This window comes from Centrocercus urophasianus, unplaced genomic scaffold, assembly GCF_019232065.1.
Source record: "Centrocercus urophasianus isolate 14NV4802_14NV808 unplaced genomic scaffold, USGS_Curo_1.0 seq_10, whole genome shotgun sequence".
In the NCBI taxonomy this organism is placed as follows: Eukaryota; Metazoa; Chordata; class Aves; order Galliformes; family Phasianidae; genus Centrocercus; species Centrocercus urophasianus.
In genome coordinates this window covers 76,553,109-76,573,197 of record NW_024884142.1, presented here as the reverse complement: position 1 = coordinate 76,573,197, position 20,089 = coordinate 76,553,109, and the positions used below count along the sequence as shown (strand labels likewise).

The following is a 20,089-nucleotide window of genomic DNA, read 5'->3' as shown; positions in this document are numbered from 1 at the left end:
TCAATTCTAAAAAAAACACTAGAGAAAATCTCTAAGGTAGATAGTGTCTTCTAGGAAACACATTTTGTATAGTACAGCCTAAAACTAGATGTGTATAACCTTAAATTTCCTGTTCCCAAGCTCCTGCTCAAATAAAGCATTTCCAGAAAGCCAGAGGATGTAATATGCCAGTATGTATTGATATCAGCCAGACAAGTGAGAATAACCTTTCCTCTTAATGACATTGCTAGAACACAATGGAAATGTTCTGTCAAAGGAAATGACCAACAATATCTTAATAACCGACCTAAATGCAACTGTACCTTTTGTTTTTTAAATAATATTACACTACAGAACAAAAAAAGAGTAAGAGGAAATCCATTGTTATTTGTCCTACGTGGAACTGAACTATTGCTTTCTTCAAAGAGTTCAAGAACGCTGCATCAAAACAGCGCTGACGCTTCGCAGTTGAAGGAATTAAAATGAATTATGTGGCTCTAGGATCTTTACTAAATGCCCTTCGTTCAGCAACCATGGAGTCAAACTAAGTATGAATTGGTTCTAAGAACAGATCACCTGAGGAAAACTTAACTAACAATCCACCAAGTACGCATGCCAATTCCAATCCATTCTCAATGCAACAGTAAATACAGAGAAAATACACAAATTTTCTCTAACAAGTTCTGATTTAAATACACATTATTTTTTAACTTTAGAATTATATTATTAAGATACTTGCGAACTGCCTATTGGCCATTACTTTTCTGGTCTTTTTTTTTTTTTTTTTAAAAACTTTTTAGAAATGTTCTTTTCAGATCTGAATTCATAAATTTTAAACCAAAACTCTTTTGAATATGACTTAAATATGAAATCTTTTTACCTAATTTGAAGTGGCATTTGTCCTAAGCACTGCTCTTTCACCTGAAAGTATTTTTTAAGCCATTTTACTATAACTCAATTTCAACATCATGTCCCAAATACAAGCTGTATTGTTCTTCCACAGCTTCAAATAGTACTTTCTTTAATCTTCCTTTATTTTTGAAGTCAGAGACAAAGAAAGCAGCTATCTATAGCACAGACAGAAATATAACAGAAGCAGAATTTGATATTTGTCAGGTTGATCCTTTGTAGAATGTCCTAATCACTACGGTTTCAGCACTGTAATGAATCTCCTGAGAACACGCAAAGATTTGTCACTTAATTCAATGTGCTCTTGCAACAGTAAATTGACCTCTTTCTTTAAAAATGTTCTAAATAATATTTTATTCAGCAGTGTAGTATTGCTTACACAAGTAGCCTTTGGAAGTTGTTTTAAGTAATATCTTAAACTAAAGACTTCAGAGGAAAAAAAAAAAAAAGGAGCAGCAGCCTGCTTCCTTCATTTTCTGCTTTTTGCCTGTTTTCCAACCCTGGCCAACACCGTTTTTGTACAAAACAATATTTTAAAGTACTTAAAGCACAAGAAGAACAAAACGAGCTTCCAGTGTTTCTGTGTTCCATGGCTCAAAGTTCTGTCACAAAAAATTGCATAAAATTTGTGCTAAGGATGTATACATACACAAAGTTAAGAAGTTTAGTTGTTACACTTCAGAAAAATCCTGGAAACATTGAAACACACATTTGCTACAGCCAGACTGCAGAAGCCTGGCAGGTATGAAAAACCCAATTAAAGAAATACCCAGCAAATATGTACATGGCAGAATACGTGTTGCTTTCCATAGCTTCTGCCTAAATCGCCTTCTGTCTTACTTACCAGGACCTTTAATTTTGTCTCTGACAAAAATGTATGTATTCAAATAAGCTAAAATAAAAGAAAGGAAAAAAAAAAAAAAAGAGAGAGAAAGAATTTTTTAAAGAGACAACTATCATATTGCAATAAAAATGAATGTTATATCCAAAAAGTGAGCACACTGACAGGAGTACTGACAGTATCCTAACTTAGATATTTCATTCAATACATCTTTTCTAATTTGAAATGAGATTTCTGCAGACTTTCCAGAGAACTAATCAAATTTTACAGAACAATCAGTAATGCATTTAAAATAAAAGAAATCCAGACTTGGATCCAATTCCCTGTCCCGTTTGCCAAGAGATATTTTTAAAGGAACTCTGCAGTGCAAATTTGTAGCCCACCGTAAAACAGTAAGTATACAACTATGAATCAACTCCAACTGTGCATCCACAACTAGTTCTGCATTCATGCCCATAAAGGCTTAAATGCACATCTTGGAATGGTTACAACCATTTTAATGTTAGTACCATTTTCTCTGCTCATCATGGAAGAATTTGTCTCTTATTTGCTGAGTCTGTGGATGGAGTCTCAGTTAAACAATTCTCTTCTGTTTAGGCACTGCTCATGCTTCTGCCTATAACCTCCACAACTAGATGCAATTCCACAATTTGAATTTTAATTTATACCTTTTTAATCAGCCTTCCTATTGCCATAATGAAACTCATGTAACTTTCATTTTCTACAAAGTTGAATTGTTACCTCATCTTAAATAGTTTAGTTCAGTAGCAGGTCAGTAGCGTGAGAAAACAACTATGCATTTTCTGTGCAGACAGAAACCTGGCAACGTTAGCTGTGATGGCTGGCTAACCCTCATTCTTCCAATTAGAGAATTAATTCTAAATAGTAGGACTAAGCTGTTCCACAGGAAAAGCACGTGTGTTCCACCTTCCATATGACAGAGAACAGATCCCAGAAACTTCAGCAGGTAGCTGTGCTCATAGTGAAGGTGGCACTAACTGCCATCTGTCCACCAGCAACTCTCCATAAGGAAGTCAATATTCTATTGTCACAGAAGCTTCCGCTGCAGTTGCTAACTTTCTTCATTAGCAGACTAAAGTCTGCAGGAAGAGGTCTTTTACGAAATTAGATATTTAGACTTCAGAATGATTCTAATAACGTGCACATGCACTGCCTTTGCTCTCAACCTCACATGCACTGTACTACAATATAAATGGAAATATTCAGTTACTATATTTTGAGGCTAACAAAAGATAAAGCATTCATTTATCAATGCCTACATTAGCAAAACCCAAAGAGATTCAGGAGACCTGTTCTGAAGATCCATTAGATCTTAATTTAAACAAGCTCACTGAACAGAATATATTTTACTAGGAGGAAAATCCCACAGATTTTGTTGGGGAACAAAGTCCACCTTCAAATTGTCTCACTCTTACTCCTATCTCCTGACAGAAGCTGACTGCATAAAAAGTAAGCAGCTTGATAAAGGTTTCTAGATTCTCAGATAAGACCAAAGTGTTGAGAAAATTAATTTACTTAAATTGTGTATAAAAAGGCAAAGTGAAGAAAACAGAAGGTCACCCACAGAGAATGAAATTTAAGCCATTTCAAAAGCAATTAATTTAAATAAATAGCGATACCTACTGGATTTCAAAAAGAGACAAAGAAAACTTGCAGCCAGACCATACCACTTTTAATGACATCTTCTTAGAGGTGAGACAAGTGAAAACCTACAAAGGAGCTTCTCATCCCTTCTAGGAAAGCAATGCAAAATTTAGCTTTTCAAAGCAGCCACAATATTCAACTTTTGGCAAAGAAAACACATGCGAGTTTTGTTCTGGAACATTTTGTGCATTGCAATCTTTCCTGTATCCTTCCAAAAACCAAATCAAGAACTTTTGCAAACTACTCAGTATCAGTGATTATCTATTCCCTCCCATCCTTTCTAAAAAAAAAAAAAAAAAAAAAAAAACCAACAAAAAAAAAAACATAAAGCAACCATTGCTCAAAAAGCAGCTAATTCATAGCCTCTCTACAGGTTACTGCTTATTTCATAACTTCAGGCAATGTCTGCAGAACACTGTAATTCTACATTATCAAAATGAAAATATGCTAACAATTTCTAATTGATCTGAAATTGTTTTTCTTTGAAATGTGTTTAAAAATCCAGGTTGCCAGAATTTCTTCCAGGAATGTGATTTTAAAGAAGACAGATTGTAACTGTTTTTCCTGGCTATACTACAGGAAACAACAGCAAGATCTTATTTTAAGTTAGTGTACTTTTATATTTCTAAGCAAGAAATTAAGATTCACGAGAAAATGTCAGTAAACAAAACCTCCCAGGCCCATAAGATTGGTAGCACATTTCTACAGCATCTCCCATGCAGAATTATCATAAAAAATAATCTAAGTACAGATTTCCATGTTGTTTTTATCTGAACGCTGCACACATACATCTTATATCCTACAGTGGCTTAAAAGAAGTACTCACGTAAGTTTTTACCTGAAATGAGAAAGACCACACTGTGATATCAGTACTCAAACTGCATGTAATTACAGAAGAGATGTGGGTCCAGTGGTTACAGTATTAGACTAGAAACTGGGAAATCAGGTTTCAGTTTCTGCTCTGCTACAGTTTTCATGGACTACCATGGCGAAACTGCTCACAGAAAAAGGCACAGGATAATTATCTGCCATATGCTCACATCTTTCTATCAACAGATAATTTTCACAGTATTTGCAGGGCTGGAGTGTTACAACAACTTTAAAGGCTTCAGCTTCTTAGAAGCCAGCACTTAAACATCCTACAGTCTGCAGCTTCAAATCAGTCACTGTAAACCTACACACCATTTTCTTGTCATCTTATTTTCACACGTTCTTCTTATCCTCCTTCCACAAATCACCACTGGTACAACTTTCTGGAGTAACGTGTCTGAAATGATCACTTCTGGGCATAAGTAAACATCAAAGACTTAACATTTCATGAAAAGAATTCAACTCGGGAGCACTTCTGTCATGGTAAGTACTATCAAAGAAATTACAGACCATTTATGTTCTAGCTTCTGCGTACAACCACACTTTTTGCATTATGCAAAACTTGGGATAGCCAGTATTTTCTTTTAAGTGAGAGGCTATAAAAACTGGATGCACAAACTATGCTAGTCTATAAATGCTTAGCCAGAATTTCAAATACCCAAAGGCCTTGAATTAGCATGAAAATACAGACCTAGTGAACAATGTGAGTAGAACATTAAGAATTAATTTTGATTTTGCAAAAGCATCCTACATTTTGTATACCAAAATTTTTTTCTATCATTTCTCCCATTGGTTAGACAGCGTGATTGTGGATTAGAAATTACACACCCAATTCAATTCCAAAATAAAACCCAGTACATGGGACACACGGAACACTCTTCCGCATCCACTGAGAATAAATCCACCACTTGCTCTCAGGCATCGTTCACCAGGAACAGGAGAGCACAAAAGTTCTAAAGGTTGCCACATATTATTCCTACGACTTGCTGTGGGAGCAACTGAGATAGCTGATCTATGTATTTTAAGGTTGCTCTGGGGATGTAGGAATTGCAACTCTCAGCCCAGAAGAGCATTTTTAGTTGTGTACTCTTCCTGAAAAAGCCTGGCGGCTCCTCCCACAGATCATCAGATGCTCAAAGTTACTACTTCCTACCATCACAGGAGAGAGAGAACAAAATTATCTAATTACTCTTCTAAAGATTAGGCATGTAAGATGTTTCTTGTCCTACTTTGCTAGGAGATTAGAATAGAATCTGTCCCTTTCAGATCTCCCACCATGTACCCCTACTTGTTCTGAGAAGGAATTTCTTAGTTCCCTCAACACACAGATCCTGGGATAGGAAATCCAATGCACTAATCATTAGCTAAACCAAGTGAGCACACAGCCTTTTTTCACCTTGGGAATCTGTTACTAGAAGTGAGCGTGTCTAACCAGCACAGCAAATAGAAGAAAAAGAAAAAATGAATTTAAAAAAAAAACACTTGCATTCATATCTTTTACCTACAGACCTGCTTGTCACGTATGGATGGCAGCATGAATAGGCCCAAACTTCTCAGATTCCCAGTGTACTAGAGAACAGATCACTGGCTCAGTATTTAATGCTTTACCTCAAGAGTCCCTATTTAACAGCTGGTTTTTCATTCTTATCAGTCCTTGGGCTTTTTCCTTCCTGTCAAAACCAGTAATTTTAGCTACAGCAGGGAGGTAGAAACTTCACTGATTATATTTTTGGCCTGGTCCACTGATATCCCTTAAGCTTTTACTTTTGGGTGGCATATAGAAAAGTTTCCTTCTAACCATTTTCCTCCCTCTGAAAATCCCATAAATCAAAATCGATCCATCATATTGTGGGTTTCAGTGGCTAAGCCAGCTCGCAGTATTTGAATTTTACTTCCACATTTGCACTACAAGAGAACATGTATGATCTTGAAAATAAAATCCCTCAGAAAAACACCAAGTACCACTTCTTTTCCTACTACACTGGACAAATTAAAGCAAATCAGTAATATCTTCTCAAAAAGCAGTATAAGAAGAATGCTCAGTTCCTTTATGCAAGTGAAAGCTACACCTCCAGAAAGACAGATAAATGGAAAAAAAAAAAATAATAATAATATAAAATCATAAGAACTATAATACCACAAACAATATGTTAACCACATTGGAAATATACTTCTGTATTTATTTATTTATTTTTAAGATAATTGAAGTATATGTGTATGCTGAGGATCTGAGATGGAAGATAGGGAAGAAACACAGGCACATAAGCATGTGCACAGTCAGTAAAGCAGAGAGATTTTGAAACAAACGTATGCAGAAACTTAGACCAGCAAAAAGCTGACAAAACTTAGCTTGAGCCCTCCTCTGTGTGGGAAAATTAATAGAGGTCTCGTCTGTATGCAAGGACATTCCTTTGCCTCAGCAATATCTTCTGAAGGAAAGAATCTGCAGGCTCCCAAGCTTAAACTATTCCCATCGATTTAAAACAAACAAACACACACACACACACACACACACACACAAAAAAAATCACCAACAATTGTAAGTTTTAACCGAACTCATGGCCTAGAACTTAATCAAATCTAAAACAGCATTATCAGACAGAATGTTTATTTATCAATGACTTTCTATAATCAGATAATTTAAAAGTTTGTTCTGCTTGCATATTTCTAAGCACTGGCTGACTGTCTCTCCAGAAAAATCTGTTTTCATGGCTCAACAACTTGAATTCAACAGGCGTATCACATTGAATTTAGATGTGTTCTCAATTCAGGAAGATTGTGCTAGATTTGATTTTTTTTTTTTTCCTTTTGAAAAAAAAAGAAAACCTTGTGTTTCTAGAAAGCTAACAAGCTGTTGCCTTCAAGCCAAGACATTTCTTATATTCTGGAGTTCTTGTGAGGAAATGGAGTATATTGTGCCAGTAACATTACACACCAGGGCCAGAATCCTTTAATTTTTGCCAGCTTCTCTAATAACGACTTTTTTTCCTTCCAAATTTTACTGACATTGTTCAAGTCAAGTATGTTTACACTTCAATTACATGAAATAACAAAAAAAAAAAAAAAGATGTAATGACATTGATTTTATCAGTTTCACGGTTGTTATTAAAAAATTACCATATCAGAATTATTATTCCACTTTCAAAGATTCAAATAAAAGACATTCTGCTTTCATACATCCAGCTTTGGACATCAGCTTTGTACTGTTGTTTTAAACAAACAATGACCTGAAAATCACTGAGATAAACTAGGATTTATTGTAATGCTCTTACCATTAGCAAGATCTTTATTTCCTGTAAAGTAGATATATTATATTTATGCAACTACACAAGCATGCTTAGCCATATTGCCCCATTTCACAAATGAGACTATCTTAACTAAAATGAATTAAAAAAAAAAAAATCCAGAGACAAAAGAGGCCAATATTCTGAGTTCAAGTCTAAGCCAAATCTACATATCTTCAAAATAAATACAAGCATTTATTTAAATATATCATTTATTTAAATTAAAATTTAAATGCTTTATTATTCTGGTCCAAGCTTCCTCCTCATGTAACTGAACAGTTGTGGAAAAGATGGTCAAACTTATATGATAGAAGAAAATCACTATTCTTTCTGAAAAACTGTATGACTAGAAAGCCATTAGGTGTTTCTCCCCGTTTTGCTGATGGAGAACAATTATATTTCTCACCATACGTATAAAAACTAACTTGGCAGAAAAACATTTTCTCCCGCTTTGCCATCCCTCAGTCAAACGAGCCATGCACATTCCTAGTATTCTCCTAAACTAGTATTTCCCAGACAGAAAAGCACTATTTTTTTTTTAAGAGCTAATATTTTAGATTTTCCTCATTCTAGGGACAAGTGGCATTATCAAGCAAAGAAGAATGTGCCAAAAAAAAAAAAAAAAAAAAAAAGGAAATGTTTCCTTACCTTACCAAGTCCTTCAGTGAGAAGTAATGGAATTAATTTTGCAAGAGTATATTGGCAAGTTTTAAGAAAGAGAGGAAAAACTACCCAACTTATCAGATATTTTCCTTCCAAAAATTAAATACATAGGATCCAAACGTATGAATTTGTTCAGTCTATGGATTGACTAGGAGGAAAAAAAAAAACAAAAAACAGCTAAGATGTTACAAATAACTCAAGCAGAACTTCTGGAAATAGCATATTCTCTTCTGCTTATGCTTTTAGACTGAATTTTCATAAGCTGTGCAAAGAAATGCTGAAATTTCAGAAAAAGTAAGGTAAATAGATACAGTGATTTTACACAAGTAGAAAATGACAGAGAATTATACAAGGTTACTAAGTCCTTGCAGCACCATAAATATTTACAGTTTATTTTAAAATACAGAACATACAATCCTGCATTCTGTTACACTTAAATTCTCTACAATCAAATTCAAAACAAGCTAATTTAAGGCTTTTAGTGCAAGAGTGGTAGGTTAGTGATCCAAGAATGGAATCCTCTGCTAACATCCCAAATACAAGCAACAAAAGAGGTGGTAATACTGGAAAAGTTCAAACTTACTGACACATCTCCCTGACAAATCCAATAACCTCCCAGACCTAATTGTACAGCCATATCCTGAAACTACCAGTGCTCATTTGCCCTTACAGAGGGGACTTACAATATTAAACATGTAATAAGCATCTGCTCCTCTGCCAACAACACAACAGCCAGGCTTTTTAGAACAAAGTAGTTTAGATGGCATGAGCTAATACAAGCATTGGGTTTTTTTAACAGCTGTGAGCACAGGGACAACTGATGCTGTTAAACATCTGCCTTATGCACCTGATGGTGGATGAAGAACAATTAAAGAAAGGGGGGATATTTAAAGGAACTATTTCACTACCTATTACATGCTCTCTCAAGAAGATGACAGTAACAATGATTAAGATTTTGAACACAGTCACAGAAGCAATACAGCCTTTATGACATTTGTCATACAGTCATATGATAAATACTACAGAGGCTAATAATCCAAATACAAGTGCTTAAAATAAAAATTGACACATCCCGTAACATTTAATATGATCTAGCAGCGAAATTAGCTGCATGAATGAAATCTGTACCTAGTATTAGCAATTTGACAAGGGCAAACTATTTCTAGCTCTTTGTTCTGGGATCAGAACAGCAGTGGTCCATTCTCCGCATTACTATGATGGCAACACTCTCCCACGTGAATGCAACATACGTATTCCTACATACAGTAGCCTGCAAGGACGCACTGAGCACTTGCTGGGCTTCAGGAAATACTCATGTCCTCTTGCCTCCATCACCAGCACAGCTAAGGAAGTCTTTTCAATAGCACTGAGTGGGCAGAATCTTTCTGGGGTGATTGGCTGAAGTAGGATGCTAAAAAAAAACAAAACAAAACAAAAAAAACCTACAAGCCCTAAAACTAACCACTAGCTTGCACACACTGCTATTGTATCCTCTTTGCCAAACAGAATATACTTAAAAATTATTGGAAAAATGGGGTTAACATTTTGCATACGCACTTCAGTTATTAACTGGCTCACATTAACAATCAACTAGGCTAACATAACAAACAATTCTTGTTACTCAAACTGGCGTCATTGTAATGAGCTCCAAATTAATCTCATCCGTACACAATCACTAATCTTGTTTTGTGCCAACTGAATTTTTAATCAGAACAGAGTGAATCATAGGTTGTTTTTAAAATACATTTTTAATACTTGTCATCCAAAATGCATAAACACTAGAGCAGGGAAGAACTTTTCTATTTACATTCTGAGAAGCTGATTTTATTTATGCATACTATACACACAAGTATCAAGCACATGCTATAGCTGAGGATATTTTTAATAAAAAGGAAAAATAAATGTTTATTTCTAATAATGCCTAAATTGTGCATAGCATCATCAACCTAAACAATTTAGCTCTTAATATAATTGAAACAGTATGACAAACCACAATCAAAGGAATAGTAATCCCTTGACTATAATACCAATCTCTGCATCATTCTAGGAACCCAGAATATACACAAATTATAGCCTACAACCATAGAATAACTTCTGAGACTCAGACTGAGTTTCAGAATGAAGTGATTTTAATATTTCTGTGAAATACAGAAAGAAAGCAGAGTTTCAAAAGGCATGTTGACTTGATTTTAATACCAATTTAACAAAGGAACTGATTAGATCTGTATATAACAAGTACTCAATATATCATTTCATTGCTAAAATACAAGCCCAACTATTCAGGTATTTCCTGAAGAAAAAAAAAAAAAAAAAAAAAAAGGCATCTTCACATACAGCATCTACCTTTTAAAATGCAGGACTTCTTGAATCTCGTTAGCTGTCTGACTAACAGCTGCTTAACTGAACACCTGTTACAGCATATAGATGAAAATGTAACTTGAAGGTCTGCCTACGGCTATGGAAACTGCAGGAGTGACTGATGTGATTCAGGTTTCATTAGGGAAGCCTCCCGACAACCTCTAACATAGCCACATAAGCTTGAGGAATCTAGAGTACCTGGTTCTTGTTTCAAGTTGAACATTAAGCCTGACTCAAGCCATGGAACATGTGATGACTTCTGCTTGACAAACAAGACATTCAGGCAGATGAGAGCACTACAGGAAGGCACAACGTCAGAATTCCCACGTATTCCACTGCATGCACTCTTTACTTACGGACTGTGGACTTATCCCTCATTTAATACTATCTACATGCCTTTGTGAATTGTAGATTCTGTTTAGATATCCAGGAACAGTTGCATCAAAAGGATTTGTAGGTTGCTTAAGATTTAGATATTGAATTATGATCAACATGCTAATCTGTTTTTGCTTAACATGTTAACATACCTTTCCACTAACTACAAAAAATTCCCCTAATACATTAGAATCCAATTAAAATCATCTTCATTAAATAGGTCTGAGACGTGTGGAGAAAAGGGAGTTATTAAAAGGCCTAGCATAATGAACAAGTTACTGTTAACGTAACATTCTGGAGAAAACAAGTCTGCAAACTATGTTGAACATTAAAAGGCAAATACCAAAGCAAAGGTACACCATAGCTGCAAAGTGGGGACAACTTGCTCTGATAGCATCAGGAGGGACTGGAGGAGAATGACCAAGTATCTTATCAAAAAAAGATTACATTAACATAGTGAATGTTACTGCAAGGCATAATGACCACAGAAAAACTGTTGGGCTGCCAATTTATTTTTCTTTTCTTTTTAATTTTAAAATAAGCTAATTAATATCTTATGCATCAAGGAGCAAATGGCTCTTCAAGCTGTTTTGGAATGCAGGGAGTGGGAAGTATGTTCCATGTTTAGGCAGAAGAAAAGCAATGCACCCAAATGATGCACCATTAACCAACCGTGTAAGAAAGAAAGAAAAAGAAGGATGTTTTTATTCTTATGGGCTTCTCAGTGGATGAGTATTACAAGCAACTTCTCTTCACATGAGAAATAAGACACCACATCACACTTGGCAAACTTTTCCCTCCAAACAATACTTCTGTTGGATGCCCCAAATTCTCTTTGAGCATTTAACATCTCATTTGTTCTTTGTTGTTCATTTCAGTTTTTCCAGCACATTAAAAAAATGCTCCTCCTCCACTAACAACAACTGCAGAAACTGCTGTTACTATGAATACTTCTCAAGACACTATAGTACTGTGAAACAGTAAAACAGAAAAAGGGAAAAATAAGAGAACTAGTAAATTAAAGATTGTGAAAACAATTCTAGAATTGGCATACAAAGTAAAAGCTTTCCTAAAAGAAGCCTAACAGAATAGCTATTCAACAGTGTCACGGTTCCTTCCCAAAAGAGTTTGCAAGTTTCACAAGGAAATGACCAGGTGAAGCAAAGAAGTAAGACATTCACCTTGACATTCACCTTACAAAATTTCAGCTAGGTATGCTAAAAACAATTATTAATGCTAATTCTTTTAAGATTATATAATTTCCCAGCATAATTCAATGTGAAGTGAATAAAGACAAAAAAAACACAACTGTTATGTCACACATAAAGGACAATGTTCAGCTGTGCAACCACTACAGTGGGGCTGCTCCACCCGGATACCTGTCCCCCAGCACTGAACAGTACAGGGGAGCCTCAAGAAACTTGCTTTGGGGAGCTCCCATACCTGATACAACTGCCCTGCTGTGCTGGAGGTAAGCACAAGAAAGGTACAGCAGAGTACTATTCAAAAAGCCTCTACGCTGGCATGGCTCTACGCTAGGAGAAAGGTGCTTCCCAGGTGTATGTCTGCACCATACGATGCCATGTATCCCACATATACAGCCCGCTTTTTCCAACTGTTGAACAAAATCACACATACCAAATATATTTGAAGTTCCAACTGTTGCTTTTTTTGGGTCAAATTTCCAGTAAAAGATGAAAATTAAGAAAAAAAGAGAAATGAGATGATAACCTGCTGCGTGGGTCACTGAACAGGAATTACAGTGGAGCTCCACAGCAGAGGCATGCTTTTCTGATGGAACCACTAACTTTCCACCATAACGAGATATTGGACATTTACAGGAAAAAAATATATCCAAACCCTATTGACAAAGAACATCACTGAGCCAAAACACAGGGCTGCAGGACTGTAAAGGCAGCAGAGTAAGGATGAAACGTACCTCAGGAACCAAAAATACCCTAACATCCCTTTAATAACTACTACTAACCTCTGAGCAGAAGTATTTTATATGCATAATCAATGCTAGCTCCTTCAAATAAAGCTTTACCAGTTTAGGCTATTTTTGAATATTGAACAGTACCATTTGGTTTCATATCGTGATGCTTTTTCTTCTGTAGTAACAAGACTATAGAAATACTTTCTAATTGAGTTGATTTTTGACCCAAGTGGGGTCAAAATGGTAGCCCTACCTATTCTGTGTGTGAAGATAAGCTCTTTCCTTGATACTGTGGTTGCAACAATATTAACCTGGTTTTACCTTACTTGAGGGGAAAAAAAAAAAAAAAAATTGACAACACTATACATTATGCTACTTTTTCTGCAAGTAAATGCTTTTAAAAGATACAATTGATGTTCAATCCTTCTTGCTGAAAGAGATCTTTTAAGATGGTCAGATATTAAATATGTATCTTTTTAAAGAAACCTTGAATAGTTATGCAAATAACTACAAATAACTATTCCAAATTATTGCCAATAGCTACTCAACTATTCACCTTGTCTTGACTAAAATATTTAAAAAAATAAAATCACATTTATGGACTCAACTTTAAATCACATTAGAAGACAACTTCTTCATACTCTTTTGACAATGAGATAAAAAGGTTTTTTTTCCTTTATTCTGCATTGTTAGCAAATTCTCATTGCTGAAGCTATTCTAAAAAAGCCAAATTTATTTGTATGGTATGAGGGCCTCATACTAAAGTACTTACATGCAAGGCAGAAGGATCTGGCAAAAATTCAGCATCCTCTCCAAAGATAAAATCTGGTGGCAGGTCAGGATAGTGAGCATTGAATATTATATCCCCTGAAAAGCAGAAAATGAAAACATGGTTTACATCTTTACGTATGTGCTTAAAAATAAGATATTGTACAAAGGATACACATTACATAAGATTTGATAGCTATACTGAATATTTTATGTACTGATCTTCGTGATTTTAACAAAAATTTACATGACAAGACAAGCATCAGATGCTTTGGGGAATTAAATCAAATTCCTGAAGCATTGCTTCTTCCTTCTCTGCAAGCAGTGAGACATGCAATATATTATTGCTTCATATCTCAAACTGTAATTCAAAGACTACTGAGGTAGCCTAAAAACACAATGTTATAAAAGTTTTTTTAGAAGTACCACATTTAGATTGCTGTGCTTTGCACGTTAAGCAAAGCTTAGATGCAAACTATCAAGATTATTATTTTGAAAATACTGGAGCCTTTAAAGCATAGTATTTCCCATTCCTTCTTTTCCTCTCCATCCCAACTCTTTGGAAGAAGAATAAGCAGGCCAATAGAGATCACTAACATTATCAAAATTCTTGCCAAGAAAAATGTATTATCCATTCTGTGATTCTGTGATTTAAACTGAGAGACTAAAATTAACTAAAAATTTAAATCATCACAGCTTGCCACTGAGTTCCCATCTTGCTGGTGTCACAAAATATACAATTAATTACTGACGTTATAATTGAAAAAGAAAGTAGGTTGTATTATTTCATTAGTAAGCATGCTTCAGAGTTCCAATAGGTCAAGAGGAAGTGAAGTCATCTGCATGTGAGCTTATGAAAAATCTGTCAATCCATGAAAAGCTGTATCTAGCTTTACTTCTCTACCTCTGAATCACTCTTTCCTGTTGAAGACGACATGAAACAAACCCACGAAGCTATTGCATAAAGAAGATTCACGAGGTATCACAGTGAGCAGGCACTAAAAGAAAGTCAATACCCACTACGTGGTAACTTCTTCAAAACCTACACAGCAAGGTAAAAACAGCGTGGTACGTCCTACAAACAGTTCCGTCCATAGAAAGTTAAGCCATTGTTTTGTTGTTTTTTTCCAACAGTTAGGAATACAGAACTAGAGAAAAGCATTGGATTAACGAGGCTTACAGACGTATTGCCTGATAAGCAATATTACCACCTCAAGACACTCAATATGACAGCTTTAACTGCTAATATTCTTGTAAATATATCTTGGCTCTAGCTGGAAGCAAGGTTAATCTATGCTGGAAGTATAGAGGCTAATCTGCAGAGTGAGAGCTCATGATCAAGAAGCCAATGGCCAATCCTGTCTAGGTATGCTTCACAGCATCACTCCAAAATATGAACTTGCTGATCATGTGATCCAGTATAGTGTGGTGTGCGTTTCTCCTGTATGCACTCCCACATTCACAAACATCAGAATCACATATAAGTACAAGGTGCAGGAAAGAGTAGAGGTTTCCCCGTTAATATACCAAATACAGTTAACATAAAGGTATTATTTCATTTTAAGAAAGAACAAAATATGCACTAATCCTAGAGGAAACAACATAAAATAGTAACAGGAAATATGTGTGTATGAAGAGAAAATAATTGCTAGACTGCCTAAATTGTAAGACAACAATATATAATTCTGAAAAATTACTGACTAGACTGGATTTTCGTACACCACCTTAAGTCAACCCTTCATATTCACCGTAATGGCAAAAAAAAAAAACAAAACAAACCTGCATAGCTCCTTACAATCAATCTCCACATACAGAACAGACAATACTTGAAGCCATATTTTGAAGGAGACAGAATCTTAACACCTCTCAATCTTCACAAATTAAGAGCTGTAGTGCAAATAACTCAGAACTCACCATAAAGAAAAAAGTTGTCCTTTTACTTATCCTAATGCTACTCTGAAGGAAAGGAGTGTATCTCTGTTTTTGTCTTGACATACTTTTGTGATGCTAAGTAACTCATTTAACACATTCTTTCCATGTTGACTTGCTAGTTGTTTGGTTTTTCATTCTCTAAATGTGTTATTTTAAACCGAGTACACAAAGCTACAGTTCATCTTGCCAAGAGCTGCACTCCAACTATCTAAATATTACAAAAACCTTAAGATAAAAAATAATCAAATTAACTTATCTTATATATTAACTTTATTTTATATTAACTTAATTTTTATATAACGTCTCCATATTTGATTAGAGAAAAATTTTTAAAGAACTTTATATTGTGATTGGTCTGAAAAGCAAGATTGAACATAAGCTGCAATCACAATGGCCAACTCAACAGCAAATCTGATGTTACTTTACATAAATGTTAACACTATTCTGTGTAGTGAGTTCACAAAATGTGAAGTGAATCAAAATATTGAACACTATCTCCCAGTCGGCTTAATAAAAACATTCACTTCTAAGCAACTACTTCCAAGCCAATAAAGTCATTTGCAAAATTACTGCACTCGGTTTGAGAATGGCTACCACTATAGTTTTGAAAACAAGAACACCAGAAACCAATATATCCCTGCATCGTCCCCCCACCTCGCCTAATTAAATAAATACCCCTTCCTTACATCCCCAACTTCTGTATGTACTTCCTCATAAGTTTCAATTCTATTTGCCATTAATAGACAAAACGTGTCCATGACCACTCCAGTTTAAGAACAGTGTAGGCAAAACCTTCATACTCAGACAAGTTATCATATTTTTATAGATACACTGGGCAAAGATAACTATAATAAAATTATATTTCCAATTAAATAGTGCTACAGAACTTAACATTAATTCAATATAGTTAAAGCCATGAAGCCAAAGATAAATTACAAGAAAAAGGGTGCTTTATATATCCTTTTGCTTCTCACTATCAAAAAATACCACTTCATCTTTTTTTTTTCTCCCTAGGCAAGAAGCATTCAATTTTGAAATACTTCACAGGATTTCAAAGGAAAAGCTAATATGCTCCTAACAGATGAAAAGATGGAAATACTAATACTTAAATCTATCATTTCTTTTCTTGTACATACACACATACTGTTCTTCTTCTCTTATCTATTCAGCCAAAATGCATAGTAAGTCTAAAAAAGGGGTTAGAAACTAAGAAATGTTTTAGGTGCTTATATAGTTGCTCTCCACTGGCCTTATGTACAGTTTTCTTCTGACAACTTCACCTCTTGTGATCTTTTTTTCTAACTGTACTATAAATTTAGTAGTACTGAAAGATGTTATACAGAGTGCCACAGCATTAACATCCCTATTCACCTCAAGACAACAAAAGTAGGAACAACCTACCAGTTACTGACCCAAAACCCCAAAAGCTTTACTTCTGAAATGTTATCTATATCCTTCAGAAATTCTTGGGTTTCGAAAAATCTGAGCACAAAACATGTAAAACAAGTGTGCGTTCACTGCAGCCTGGAATAAGACCAATCTGAATGTAATCCATACCCTCAATCCATTTGGCTTTCAACAACAACAACAACAACAAAAAAATGCAATCAACAACAACAACAAAAAACCAAACGCAATGCAAGTTCAACTTCACCGCGGAATGCATTCATATGGAATACAGAACAGTGCTGAAACATGAGACAAAGCCTACATACAGTTTGGGGAAAATAAAGAAACTGTCTTTTATGAAACATCAAAAAGACAGCAAGAAAAACGTCATCATACATGTATACAGAATGCTAACCTAGCTCCTTCAGTGTCTACACAAATATCACACAGGAACACTGATCAGTCCCTTCTACAAGCAAATCCTTCCCTAAAGCAGACCCTTGGCAATTGTCTTTAGGTGGAAGAGGAACAGGTTATTTCATTGCCATCAGTGACCAAGACAGTGCAATCAGCAGTTTGAAAGGATGTAAATGAACAAAGGCAGACCTGCTGACTCATCACTGGATTCCACTCTAAATATTTTTTGCTCTTTAAGTCAAATATAGCAACACATCACCTCTAGAACCACTTATTGTTTGACAGAAAGAGAAATAGCTCCTGAAATGACAATTCAACTTCAGTAAACACAGAACTACTATTGCAACATACAGGAGTAATTCTATTTCTGCTGTGGTGCTGACGCTGCCAAGCTATTCTACTGTCAAGTACAGCAAGATAATTTTACCTCAGCAGCTCCTCTTAAAATGATTTGTTGAAACAGTTCTGCCCAGATGGGAGGGCAGCTACCTCAAATGGTGTTTGGGAGTACTGTGGGACTCCTGCACACTTGACCCTGAAGTATAATCCTATTACAGAAAACCAAGTTTAGCTTAAATTTCTTACAGGCTGTTTAGTGAAAAGTCAGAAATATTCCTGAAGCTTAGAGACAACATCTGACAGCAAGAAGCTGTGATGCTTTTAAAATTAATTTCTGAATTCACATGTGAATCAAGGTACAAAATGAAGAAAGACACAGGAATCAGTGTTAAAAACTCAGTAACATCTCTTCAAAGTATTTGATCACATGAAAACAAACAAAAAAACTTATTTCTCTGTATCTCTGACACTCTAGAAGAAAACTGTAGCTACTCCACACATGCTAAGTTGCTAAGGAGCGATCCAATAGCATGATTCAAGTGTTTAATGCCATCTGAGGTGCCTTAGGGTATCTAAGACATGGCAGATATGACAATATTTTTCAGAGAGATCAGTGCCCTTTGGGGCAGCAGCTGAAAACGCCAAGCAAGATACCCTAGGGCAACTCAGGCAGCTTTAGAACACCTCTAGTTAGGCAACTGAATCATATCCTGCTTGTTCAATAAAGACACTGCAAGAAAAAAGATACAGGAAGGATTTACAGGATAGTTATTTGGTTCTTCAGGTGGTGGGAGTTGGCAGAGGGTTGTTGGTGTGTTTATTTCTTTAACTTCAGCTAACAACAAAAAAAAAAATATAGGCCAACATACAGAAAGGGAAACACTGCTCTGCCATAAAGACCTGAGCATGGGCAAATCTGTCAATATGACATAAAGGAACAGGATCCCAGGCTGAACAACAAGACAGCAGAACAATCTTAGCTACTTGCATTTATGTAGCTGGGCAACCACTCTCCTCAAAACGCTGGTACAAGAAATGAAGAGGACAAAAAAGAACAACACATAATACACAAAGAAATTAAATACTGGTAGAAATTAAAAACAACACTGGAGAAATTGTAAGAAACAGAGATACTGAGAAGCTGAAAAAAAGGAAAAGTAGAAATGAAGAACAAATACATTCAAACAAATAGGACTGCAGAAATTATCAATAACTGGAACTCAAACAGGAGGAGAAGGGAGTAAAGTAGGAAGGCACTATAATAACACAAATATGAGGGACAAACCCAAGCCTTCAAAACCCCTGGAGGTGCACATTTATACATCTTTACTTGTAAGGTCACTTTTCATGATGAGAAACACACTTCAAGGATTTCACCTGCAAAAAAAATGTTGTCAATTACCTGCTTGGTCGAAGTCCAATACATAAGGAAAAGTTTCAATAATAGTAAAGAAAAAGCTAGACCTGAAAGTGATTGCTTAAAAGGAGAAAATATTTAAAACTTTGTAGTCTAAGAGAAAATAAATATGAAAAGAAAAAAAAAAGATTACATTATCTATCCGTGTTTCCTATTAGTAACATTAGCAGATTACCAAAAGAACAATATTCATTATTCCTGCCAAACATATTGCCAGTAAGAATCTTTGGGAGGTACTTCAGGGGAGGTACTTCAGATGACCCAACAAAAAGATACTTACTATGGAAATAATGATATCACCAAAGCATAATCTGAATTACAGGAACCAAAAAGTTTTTCCTGTAAGAGCTCCAGCTAAACCACAACCTGTGTAAAGTGAGCTGATGCTGCACAGAAGACTGACAAACTGCAGCAACCTGGCTATGCAAATCATGAATCTTAAAATTAATTGCAAGATAATTTTTATGTTTGTTTGTTTGTTTTTACTGGCGTGATAAACAGTACTTAGCAAATAAATTAGCAAAGCAGTTTTTAAAAGGGCAATGAGAAGGTTAGGTATTTCTCTCTGCTTTTTATTTCCTTTGCCTCTTATTACTTCTTTAAAGCAGAAAGCCACAGGAAGACTAGATAAACTTCTTGAAGTACTTCTACCTAAGGAAGAAAACCAGATAAAATTCTATACAGCATATTATGAGGGATACTTTGGACTAGTGAGTGAGGCAACAGAATGGTGACTTCGCAATCTAAGGCCCATAACTAAAATGAATAAGAATTGGAGAAACAGAAATCAGATGTGGGAGAAAAAAAAAGGAAAGGAAAGAGAAAGAAAAGCTAAGCTTCAAATGACACAAAAGAAATACTCCTCAGGATGAAGGAAACCAAACAAAGTGGGGGCAGCAGAACCCAAAGCCGCGATCCACTCATATAAAAAGAGTGAAAATCAAATG

General features: G+C 35.4%; 1 protein-coding gene across 3 annotated transcripts in view; it reads right to left on the bottom strand.

Moving 5' to 3' along the window:
* BABAM2 (BRISC and BRCA1 A complex member 2) overlaps positions 1 to 20,089 on the bottom strand; it is a 158,681-nt gene that overhangs the window by 116,192 nt on the left and 22,400 nt on the right. For all 3 annotated transcript variants that reach the window (XM_042813017.1, XM_042813025.1, XM_042813008.1), the window contains one exon: positions 13,653 to 13,747. In XM_042813017.1, the coding sequence (XP_042668951.1) occupies positions 13,653 to 13,747 (95 nt within the window). The remainder of the gene's footprint in view (positions 1 to 13,652; positions 13,748 to 20,089) is intronic.